This window comes from Agelaius phoeniceus, chromosome 29, assembly GCF_051311805.1.
Source record: "Agelaius phoeniceus isolate bAgePho1 chromosome 29, bAgePho1.hap1, whole genome shotgun sequence".
Lineage (NCBI taxonomy): Eukaryota > Metazoa > Chordata > Aves > Passeriformes > Icteridae > Agelaius > Agelaius phoeniceus.
The window spans coordinates 2,232,721-2,244,368 of NC_135293.1; the positions used below are offsets into that span (position 1 = coordinate 2,232,721).

The 11,648-nt window shown below is 49.0% G+C and overlaps 1 protein-coding gene and 2 non-coding genes across 5 annotated transcripts; 1 reads left to right on the forward strand and 2 right to left on the reverse strand.

The window, feature by feature from the left end:
- Positions 1-19: 19 nt before the first annotated feature.
- Positions 20-93, reverse strand: TRNAN-GUU (transfer RNA asparagine (anticodon GUU)). Its single transcript has one exon. It is a non-coding gene; the product is annotated as a tRNA-Asn (tRNA).
- Positions 94-319: 226 nt separating this feature from the next.
- Positions 320-392, forward strand: TRNAF-GAA (transfer RNA phenylalanine (anticodon GAA)). The gene has a single exon. It is a non-coding gene; the product is annotated as a tRNA-Phe (tRNA).
- Positions 393-900: 508 nt separating this feature from the next.
- Positions 901-11,144, reverse strand: PWWP3A (PWWP domain containing 3A, DNA repair factor). 3 transcript variants are annotated; one of them, XM_054650033.2, is made up of 15 exons: positions 11,032-11,144; positions 10,213-10,255; positions 9,500-9,595; positions 8,994-9,085; positions 8,678-8,748; positions 6,996-7,940; positions 6,421-6,534; positions 6,007-6,077; positions 5,488-5,564; positions 4,947-5,007; positions 4,631-4,706; positions 4,348-4,398; positions 3,764-4,194; positions 2,857-2,945; positions 901-2,452 (listed from the first exon to the last, which is right to left on the reverse strand). In XM_054650033.2, exons 3-15 carry the CDS (start codon positions 9,554-9,556, stop codon positions 2,377-2,379), a joined length of 2,211 nt encoding a protein of 736 aa, XP_054506008.2. In that variant the 5' UTR covers positions 9,557-9,595; positions 10,213-10,255; positions 11,032-11,144; the 3' UTR covers positions 901-2,376. The 3 variants fall into 3 exon arrangements, with proteins under 3 accessions (XP_054506008.2, XP_054506009.2, XP_077047580.1); XM_054650034.2 differs by lacking the exon at positions 11,032-11,144 and adding an exon at positions 10,845-11,005; XM_077191465.1 differs by lacking the exon at positions 11,032-11,144 and having other exon boundaries at positions 10,213-10,426.
- Positions 11,145-11,648: the final 504 nt, after the last annotated feature.

Genomic DNA, 11,648 nt, shown 5'->3' on the forward strand with positions numbered 1-11,648 from the left:
CAGGAAAATAGAAAGCGGCCGTCCCTGGGTGGGCTCGAACCACCAACCTTTAGGTTAACAGCCGAACGCGCTAACCGATTGCGCCACAGAGACCGCGCTGCCGCCCGTCCCCGCCTGGCGCCGTGTCCCGCCTGTCCCGTGTCCCATGTCCCGCCTGTCCTGTGTTCCCTGTCCCACATCCTGTCCCTGTGTCCTGCCTTTCCTGTGTCCCGTGTCCCACATCCCGCCCTTCTGTCCCCTCGCGTCCCTCCCCGTGTGCCCCCGACCGGCGCGGCGCCACGGGCGGTGACGGCCGGGGGGGGCGGAGCGCGACCATGCAGCCGAAATAGCTCAGTTGGGAGAGCGTTAGACTGAAGATCTAAAGGTCCCTGGTTCGATCCCGGGTTTCGGCAGAAGTTTTTTTTTTTTTTTCTGCTGGGACGTGGGTTGCAAAAGCGCTGTTTTCACCCCCAAAACACTCCGGAGGCTTCGGAGCTCGTTATTCTCCCCCCCAAACTCTACACTTGATCGTTTTAATACCCTGGAAACATACACACACAAAACGGAGGGGTGAAGGACTGTGGGCTGTAACACTGGATTATTGATAAATATTGTAATATGAATTATGAAATAATAATACATATGAGTTCATGATCTTACACTGAGCATTGAGGAGGCAGCTGAGGGAACATGGATTAATTAACACTGGACAATCACAAGCAGAGGTGGTGTGTGTCAGCCCATTTTAAATAAAACAGAAGAACAAAACCCAGTGAGTTCATTTCCCAGTGATTAATAATGTGAGACCAAGACAGTGTTTATGCATCAGATAAAGCTGTAAGGTCCTATATTCACCTGCTGTAACACTGGGGTGGAAGCACCACCCACCACAGATTAAAATAATCAAACAAAAGCAGCAAATGTTAATGATTCACTTCATCCCACTTTATTAAGTCCACATGGTTGATACATGGTGAGGCTGAGCGTGGTGCCCAGTCCCAGCGAGTGGGGCAGCACTGGAAGGGGGTGGCACAAGCTCAGGATGATCCCTGGCAGTGCCCAAGGCCAGGCTGGAGGGTTTGGAGCAGCCAGGGGACAGTGGGAGGTGTCCCTGCCCATGGCTGGCCTTTAAGGTCCCTTCCACCCCAAACCATTCCAGGATTCCACAGCTGCAGTGAAGGTGAGGGGAGGTGGTTCTGCTTCTGTGCACAGGTCTGGAGCAGGAGTTGTGATGGAGAAGGGAACACAGGGTTCATGGAAAGGAGGGGGAAGTTGACCCCCATCTCCAAATTACCCCAGAGCACTGGGATGAGGGGCAGGCAGTCCCTCCCCAAGCTCTCCTCTCCAAAGGGAAAGTGCCACTCACAGCTCTCACTTAACTCCATCATTAATTTTTTTATCCTAACCCACAAAATTCATTATCCCTCCTCACAGGCTTTAATAAAACCCTCACACTTCCTGGCCTGTCCCAATAATTGAGGTACTCGAGATAACGGGAATAAGGATTCCATGGAAAAACTCATTAGAGAGCACAGAGCAATTAAAAGTGTAATTAAAATATATTCAGATAATTACTACAGCCAGGATAGACATCTGGATCCCAATTTCAACTTCTTAATTTTAAATCATCTTGGGTTTTACTGGACAAGCAAGGAGATCATATTTCATTATCACAGAAAAACCCTAATCAGAGGGTTTTATGTATCATTTATCATTATTCATCATTAATTAGTTCTTGGTGACACTGCTTCCATGTGCCACAGCTCCAACAAAGGTGAGCAGGGAGTTGGGCAGGATTAAATTGGGAATTTAGATGAGAAAAAGACAATTAAAAGCCTCCCAAAATTCACAGCCTCAGAAGAGGCAATAAACCAGCATTCCACTGGTTCAGTTAGAGGAAAAGGGAATGTTTTTGTTTAAGCAAACCTGGATTCCTTCTCCATGGAATTTGACTTGTCAGAACAAAACAAGAACCCAAATCTTTGTGATCCAGGTGGCAGCTCTGGGCACCAATCTGATTTCCCACCTTTGGAGAACCATGAAGCAGGAAAGGGGAACCCCCAGGAGCCTTCCCTGCCAGGAACCCCCTGGTTTTATCACAAGCAGGACAAGACCTTCCCCCCTTCCCAAGTCAGGTGTTTGGCTAAAAGAACCCATGTGGAAGTTGGTGGAGCAGCAGAAGCTCTGCACAGCCCTGGGGGTCTCTGGCAGCCCCCAGGAGGGCACTGATGGATGAGGATCCAGTGGATCCTGAACACAGCGAGGCCATGGAGCAGCAGCAAGAGCTGGGAGCAGAGGATTTGGGAATATACACACAGACTTTACTAAGAATGCCACGTTGTATACAAATCACCACTGGTTATTTACACCTGGCCCCAGGACAGCCCTGGCCACTCCTCAGCTCTCCGCAGGCTCTGGCTCAGTCTTGAGCTTTTTGCTTCCCAGGACTTGTTCATCAAACAATTCTTTCTCTCTGGGAAAAAAAATAGAGAAGGTTTTAAGTTAAAATAGGATATTATTGTTATACAGATGATATAATAATATATAATAATAATAATTAAAATACAGATGATATAATAATTATTAAAATACAGATGATATAATAATATATAATCTGTATAATAATAATAATATTATTATTATACAGATGACATCACCTGGAGCAAATTAAATTCTCAGAGTTGGAGTAGCTCAGCTGGGACATTTTCCACGTTTTGTCCCTCAAAGGAGGAGGACACTGAGCTCTCCTGCCCCCACCTGAAACCTTCTCTGTATCCAACAATAAAGGAGTAAAAACCCTTGGAAAATCCTGAAACCTTTTCTGGATCCAACAATAAAGGAGTAAAAACCCTTGGAAAATCCTGAAAACAAATCTACCTTTTGCTTACAGGTGGTCCTTTAATGTATTTCTCTTCTGCCTTCTCATAATCGATGTCATCCACGGCAGCAATGGCACAGATGATGGCCTAGAAAAGCATTGAAGAATTATTATTATTACCTCTGAAATGCCTCTGAAATATTATTATTATTATTATTATTATTATTATTATTATTATTATTATTATTATTATTATTATTATTAATAATAATAATAATAATAATAATAATAATAATAATAATAATAATAATAATAATAATAATAAACTAAACCATAGCCAGGAATTCAAAACTGCCTCAGCTGAGCACGTTTTGAGAAAAGGGTTCCTCAATAACTTAGAAAACTTGGATGAAACCTCTCATTGAGTGCCTGAAATTCTTAAATAAAAAATAGGAAATTGTTCTGTATCATCCCCTGGGGGGTATTTTTATCCTCAGATTAAAATATTCTTCACAGTAATTTTGTTACTACACGAGTTAATGTTCTCCTGGGAAAATTCCTGGGAAGAACACAAGGTATCCACAACAACTGTAAGAACAGCCAGCACACCACCCCCCAGCTCGGCACACAAAGGACCAAGAAAACCCTGAGAAGTTGCCAAACTAAATAAAAAACCCCAACACAAAGCTTTGAAGCATTTCAGAGGTGATTAAAATACATCAGGAAACTATCAGTCTGCTTTTAAAAACAACAATCCACCTGAAGCTTCTCCTTTCTCTGCTTAAAAATCAGCATTTGGGTGACTCAGGCTGTAGGCAGGGGTGAATGTTCCTGCCTGGCTCAGCTCTGGGAACTCTCCCTACATCATTCCATAGGAACCACGTCACAGCAAAGGAATAAATAATGGGAATTACTGTCATTTATCACTCCCCAGTTCATTTTTCCACCTGTTTCATGCTCCCTCACCTCAGGTAAAAGCACATCTGAGATGAACCTGATGCCATCCCCCAGGATCTGATGCAGGTTCCTGGTGTCCATCTCCCTGTACACCTCCTTCAGGTACCCAACCACCAGGTCCAGCTGCTCCTCATCCTCCAAGTAAGTCTCCACACAGGTTATGTACCGGCTGGAATTCAGGAATTTCTTCAGCCAGCGGGATTGTTTCCCACTTTTCAAGATCCCCAGGAGATGCTCTTCAGCCCCTTTGGTCTTCACTATGAACTCCACCAACTTCTTGTTCTCCCTGTCCCTGGCAGCTCTGGTCCTGTCAGGGAGGAGCTTCCTGGGGGGTTTCTGGGGGGAGGTGTCTGAGGAAGACTCTCCAGCCCCATCCTCTGCTGTGTTTGGGAATGCCATCTGCACCACACTCTGGTAGCCCTCTTTCCTCACTGGGTAGCCTGAAAGAGAAACCCCAAGAATTTCTATTTAAATGAGTTTTCAAAATTACAAAAGGTTTTCATAGCTGTATCAATAGAAAATAAGGAATTTTAAAATGCTGAGAGGAGTTTTTACCCAGCCAAGAGAATTCCCAAAGGGATGGATTCACTTACTGATATCAGCAGCAAAATACTCCAGGAAGGACCCGGTGAAAGAACGACAGCCTAAAAACCCAAAACAGGGGCAGAGATCAGTTCCATTCACCCAGGAATCAAAGCCTGGGCTTCCCTTTGCCTGGTGGATCTCAGGATGAGATCCCAGAGAAGCTGGGAGTGCCCAAGGCCAGGCTGGACAGGGCTTGGAGCAGCCTGGGACAGTGGAAGGGGACTGGAGGGGGTTGAGGTTCTTCCCACCCAAACCATGCTGGGATTTGGTGACTCCATGGCTCCTCCTTACCCACTCGGATCCGATAGTCCTGGATCAGCTGGAGGCACCACTCGATTTCTCTGGAATAATTCTCCTTGGCTCGTTCCTGCAAAACAAGGAGGATTTTCTGTCCCAAATCCTGCAGCTCTCCAAGAGTTTCAGCCCAGGATGCCAAGCAGGGGAAAGAAATTGTCCATGATAATTTTTCCCTCCTGACAGAGCTGTCACAGGGATGAGAGTGGCTTTGAGGAGGCCAAGCCCCACATTCCCCCCCTGGCCATTTATATCCTGAATTTCCCACTGTATTTGCCCAAACCCTGCAGTTCCACATCTCTGGGATACTCACAATGAGCTCCTGCTTCTCCTCACAGTCAAAGTGCTTCAGGCTCTTCAGAGACACTGAGAAACTTTTAAAGAAACACAGTCAGAGGTGCAACTCAGCTGCCTCACTGCCCTCTTATTTACTGCAGTTCTGCTTCTCCCTGGAAATCCCATCTCCCAAGGAATTAAGGAGCACAGATTTTAATGGTTTTTGCTTCCAGAGCAAGTTAAAAGTATGGAATCTTCTAACAAATGAGAAGTACCTGGTTTAGAGAAAAGTTAAAGGCAGCTCAGTGTTTCCAGAGAGTTTGGGCAGCACAAGGAAAACATTGGCTGCATTCCAGGGACTTTTGTTTTGTTTTTCACTCCTCAGCTCTTCCCAGGGACAGGGAGCTGCCTGAACCTGCAGCATGACAAAGCACCCACACCCCTCACCTGCCCCAGCCCCTCCCTCCCAGATCAACCTGGACAGGACTGGCCTCACCCTGCACCAGGAAAAGGGCACAGCACATGGAATAACAGAGACTGAAAATTCGGGATGGGATGGGATGGAAATCCACATTTACCCTTTTTTCTTTTTATTTGTGGTGCCATCAATGAAGAGCACACAAGCCCTCCGGTGCTTCCTCTTCACTGCTTTCACCTGGAGAGAGGATAAAGCCTCAAAAATCCTGATCTTGATGAAGCAGGGATATTTTTCTGTGGATATCACCTACTACAACTCACACTTAAATTTTTCCTTTTGCTGTAACCTTCCTTTATTACACAAATATGAAAAACTCAAGTGGAAGCAGCAACCAGTTCCCCAAAGGGAGCATTTTTAGTGTACAAAGGGCCTCCCCTTTCTTTATCAAATTGGAAACAAAGTTCTGCTCCATGACAAAGGAACTGGGATAATCCTGTGCTCTGCACAAACAGCTGTGAAGTGACCACATTTGGAGTGCTTTTAGCACAATTTTACTTCTATCAATTTTGAAATGCTTCTACTGGAAGGCGTTTAACACTTCCAGGAAGGGCAAAAGTCACTTCAAGACTGGGAGTTGCTCCTTATCAGCAGGACCTGAGGAGGCAGGAGCTGCTCTTACCACGGCTGGCCAGTAGGGATACCGCCGCAGCTTGCACCACACCAACATCCCTTCCTCGAAGAATTTGGGTTCTGGGGTGAAAAAGAAGGGAAATTTTCCTTAAAAACGATAAAACAAGACAGATGCTGCCCCTCTCTTCTTCTCCAGGAGTTTCTCTTCAGTGCTTTCACAGTGAGCCCAAAATGTAGCACAGGGAGTCCTGAACTGAAACCCAGCAACTTCAATGCCAGCCCCTTGTCCAGCTTCAGGGATTTTCATTTCATTCTGCAGCAAAATGCCCGGTGGACCCAGGAAATGCATTTTCTCCCAAGCCTGGACACAGCTGGATCCCCTCCTGGAATCAATCCCCAGGGATTGCAGGCAAACTGAAGCTGCCCCAGCAGGAAGAGCCTCAGCCCTGTGCTGATGTCTCACCTCGATGGGACAGAATGCTTGGGAAGTTTTCCTCCTCTTCATCTGCCAGAGGAGAGAGTGGAGGGAGGCTCTCCGAGGAAACTCTCCTGAAAGACATCCCAGAGGCTTCCAGCCCTGCCAACAGCACCAGGATCCAGGGATTAGGACAGGATCAGCTTCAGAGCAGGTGAGACACACCTGAGTGTGACCCAGAGGGGACCTGACACACCTGCACGCTTTAATTAGGGAATCCTAATTCCCTGATCATGTGGAGATAAAAGGGGAAAGAATGGGGCTGGTCTCAGGACCTCATTCAAAAACATTTTATCTCAATTTATCAGAGAGCAGTAAGGGAAAAACAAGTGTGAGCTCAAAAAACCACCCCACTTTTCCATGGAAAACCCCAAGCAAATCCAGAGAACCCAACCACCAGCCAAGGCCTCCCCAGCACTGAAGGGATCAGCATTTCTGCTTCCCAGGAATGGAAACCGAAAGTAATTAAATCAGCAAATCAAGAGCCACTTCCCCAAAAGCAAAGCAGCATTCCAAGGTCCCACATGGGATGAAGGCTTCCCTTCCCCAAGGGATTTGCCCACCTTCATCTTCCTCGGAGTCAGGGGCTTTATTCCCAGCCGGGTGTGAGGGATCCTGGTTCTCCTCCTCCTGAGGCTGAGGGAAGGCACCAGAAGGCCCAGGTGAGGATCCAGGGTGGTTCCTGCATTTCCTGTCTGTGCCTGAGGCCACAGCTGCCCCATCCGGGTGTTTTCCACCCTCTGCCTCTCTCCTCCCATCCAGCTGCTTTGCCAGGCTCTCACTCTCACTGCTGATGCTTTTCTCCAACTCATCCGAGGCAGCTTCACTGGAGGAATCCAGCAATGTTCTCCCAGGCCGAGTTCCTTTCTTTCTGGAAGGTTCCACAGTGCCAGATTTAGAGGGGACAGAGGGAGACCCCTCCTCCTCAGGAGCCACCTGTGCTTGATCCTGGGGGGAATCATCCCTCCATCTCCTTTTCCTTCCTTGCTGACTTCTTCCAGCCTCTGGCTCACAGGAGACTCCGTTCCCCATTTTGGGCTGGGTTTTCCTCTGGCTGGGGGATGATTTCCCTTCTGGTTTTTTGCAGTTGTGGCTGTCAGGGGCCGGTGCCACACTCGAGTCCCTGGCACCACACCTGGCAGGGTTTGTGCCACCCCCACGTGCTCTGCCAGGGCTTCTGCCACTTCCAGGTGCTTTTCCACTCCTCCCTGGAGCCACAGAACGTCCCTGCCTACGTGATTTGGGATCATCCTTTTGCCCACAGTTATTCTGGGCTTTCCTTTTCCTCTTGGCAGCCTCGGGTTCCGATTTTTTCGAGCGAGAGCGCAGGGAGAAGCTGTGGGAGGGGGTGGGTGGGGCAGGTTTCTCCCGGGAAAATTCGGGATTTGGTCCTTCTGCAAGTGGCATTTGACTGCTGGAGTCAGTCTCATGGAGAATATCCAGGGCAATTTTAAGGGAACAGCGATATTGCAGCTCCTCCACTGCCTCACTCATGGTTTTCTTTTGCTCTGATGAGGGAAAAAAATATTCAATAAATGAAGTTATCATCATTATTCTATCATAAAGAAATAATAAATGTTACTCCCGGTATTTGTTTTACAGTGAATTTTTTACTACTGAAATCATCCACAATTCCCCAGGCAAAGAATGGAGACACACAAAGACCAAGCTGGAAATGCCTCATTTTGAGGGAAACTCATATTTCTTCACCATCCCTCCAAGAAATCACCCCAGGGAAGAGGAAAAATGATAAATTTTTCACCTATTTTCCAACTTTATGGAAAGGGGAAAAGAAAATAAGTGAAATACAGAAGTTTTATCCCCCCAGGCCGAGTTTCTGTGGAGATTTTACACCCAGAAAAGACACAAAGCAGCACATTTGGGGCTGAGTTTTTAGAGGTAGTTTTTACACCCAGAAAAGACACAAAGCAGCACATTTGGGGCTGAGTTTTTAGAGGTAGTTTTTACACCCAGAAAAGACACAAAGCAGCACATTTGGGGCTGAGTTTTTAGAGGTAGTTTTTACACCCAGAAAAGACACAAAGCAGCACATTTGGGGCTGAGTTTTTAGAGGTAGTTTTTACACCCAGAAAAGACACAAAGCAGCACATTTGGGGCTGAGTTTTTAGAGGTAGTTTTTACACCCAGAAAAGACACAAAGCAGCACATTTGGGGCTGAGTTTTTAGAGGTATTTTACACCCAGAAAAGACACAAAGCAGCACATTTGGGGCCCTGCCTCCTCACCCAGGGTGGAGGCGATGGCCTTGATCCGCTCCTCTGTCAGGGGAACCACGTTTGCAGAGCTCACACTGACCCTGGAACACAAAAAGACGACTGGAACCGGCTGTAGAACACTCCCAGCACCACAAAACTGCTCTCAGACAGCAAAAACCCCAAACATTCCTTCCCCCAACCTGTCCTTGCTAGGGTTAAACACCCAAACCTTCTGCAAACCCAGGATCCCACCTCACAGGTACTTTCAGATGAAAGGATTCCTTTCCTCCCCTTATTTTTTAACCTCTAAGAATGCAAGCATGGGGTAGGAGCAAGGATACTCAACTGCTTCTCCAAGCCAAGGATTTCAGCTTTAAATCCCATCCTTTTTGTGGTGGCAACAGGACTGCTCCCAGCAACTCCAGGTTTGCACAAAACCTACATTAAAAGTGAGAAATCTCCATTTAAAACCCTGACCAACAGCAAAACATTTATCCAAGAGCAGCTCGACAGTGCCTGGGAGAGGCCTCAGGACCCTGGAATGATAAAATCCCAGGATGGACTGGGTGAGAAGGGACCTTAAATCCCATTTCATCCTTCACTGTCCCAGCTTCTCTGGAAATCCATTCCAAGGCCTCACCACTCTCACAGGGAGGAATTTTTTCCCCAATGCCCCATCCAACCCTGCCCTCTGGCAATGAGAAGTTATTCCCCATCACTCCAGGCCCTCTCCATTTTTCCTCTTGGCATCTCCACAGCTCACACAAGCTCAGACAGGTTTGCTGGGACCTCCCCCTTCCTTCCTGCTCTGCTCCAAGCAACCTCCACAAACATTTCCTCATTCCTCCTCACCTTGGCTGGCCACAAACGCCTCTTCCACTTGCAGAGAATGAGCTCTTGGTCAGTCATGGCTGAGCTTCACGTGGAAAAGGGCAATGCCAAGGTGTTCTGAGGGGAAAAAAAAAAAGGGAATAAAGGAGTCACCCACCTTTTTCCATTGTAGTCTTTGTTTTTTGAAGGAAATACAAGATTTAATCAAACATATTACTACAGTTATTATCGCTTTACCTTCGGGATCACTGCACTGATATCACCCTGCAGCTTCTCCAGTATTATATCTTAAATTCCATTTTTCTGTAGAAGCTGTGGCTGCCCCATCCCTGGAAGCGTCCAAGGCCAGGTTGGATAAGGTTTGGAGCAACCAGGGATGGTGGAAGGGATGGGACTGGATGGGCTTTAGGTCCTTCCAACCCAAACGATTCCAGGAATCAAGAATTCCATAATTCTAGAAGCACAAGTGGCTCTCACTGTGTGAGGAAAATGCTATCAGCAATTACACAATGCAGCCGTGGGCCTGCCCAATCCACAGCTTCCTGCAACCAAACCCTGAAAACAGGGAACTACACCCTAAAAAATAACGCGCTCAATAGACTTTTTACACCGTCATTTGATCCCCATTTTTACAGACGATTTGCAACAGAAACCTCAGCAGAGCGGCCTTAGAGCCCCCAGGGCTTCCTCAAGGGCTTAAAAAAAACACATACTAAAGATCTTCCTGTACTTACAAGGTCCAGGTGCTGGGATGGCCGCTGCTCCGGGATCGCGGCCCTGCGGAGGGAGAGAAGGAGAGAAGGACGAGGGGCCGTTAGCGGCGCCCGGAACGGCGGAGCCGGTGCGGGACCGGTGCGGGACCCCCGTGAGGCGGCGCGGAGACAGCGGGAACCGCCCGGCCCCAAAAACCCACGTGAGGGGAGGGACGGGACCGCACGAACCCGCCCCGGCACCGTGAGGGGAGGGACGGGACCGCACGAACCCCCCCGGCACCGTGAAGGGAGGGACGGGACCCTCCCCTAAACCGCCCTTGGTGAGGGGAGAGACCCCCAGAGTCCCGTACTGGGTGAGGGACAGGACAGGGCCCGCAAAGCTGAACCGGTGAGGGGAGGAACGGGACGGGACTCTCCGTCCAGAGCCGCCTCCATTAGGGACGGGACACCAAACTCCCCTCCGGGAGGGATGGAACCGTCCTAGCGCTCTGTGAGGGGAGGGACGGGACCCCCCCAAAACGCCTCGGGGAGGGGAGGGACAGGACCCTCCAAAAACGCCTCGGGGAGGGGAAGAACGGCACCCCCCAAAACGCCTCGGTGAGGGGAACAACGGGACCCCTCAATACCGTCCCGTCAGGGGTCGCCCCCCTCACCTTCCCTGCTGAGGGGAGGGACAGGACCCCCCTAAAACGCCTCGGTGAAGGGAGGGACGGAGCTTCGCCCGGTCAGAGGACGGGCGGGACTCCCAAACATCAGCCCCGGTGCCGGTGATAGCGCCCAGACCCTCGTCTCCCCCCCGATCCCGCTTTGAGGCCCAGGGGGCTTGGGGGGCACCGTTACCGTGCGCGCTCCCGACAACGCCGCCCCCCCGTGCGCGCCGCCGCCGCCGCCCTCCACACGAGGGTCTGCGCACGCGCCGCGCGCGCCGCCCGGCACCGCCCACCCGGACCAATCAGCGAGCGCCGCCTGGCGCCCCGCCCTCCTCGCCGAGGCCAAAACACGAGGCTCATCCAATCCAAACGCGCGCTGCTGTCTTAGCCACGCCCACCCGTCTTCTATTGGCCAGTTGGGCGGAAGCCGCGCCTAGTCTGGGGAGGGCGGCATGGCAACGGGGCGAGTGACGTCATATGCAGGAGCTGTGACGTCATGTGGCGGTTTGGGCTGGCCGGAGCTCAGAGCCCGGCCATGGGCAGGAACAGCGTTGCGAAAAATGCGTATTTTATGATCGGCTTTTGGCAAATATTCAAATGAATATGATACGTGTTATGTTAGGGTTATGCTGTATTAATTTATGTATTAAATTATGCTGTATTAATTATTTAAGTAGTGGGTTAAATATAGTTTAGGTTATAACATCATGTAACTATGTATGTGGGATTTTTTTTTAAAGAAAGGAATGAGGTACTCGCACCAGATAGCAGCCAATCACTTGTTTTTAAAAAATTTTAAAGGTTTAA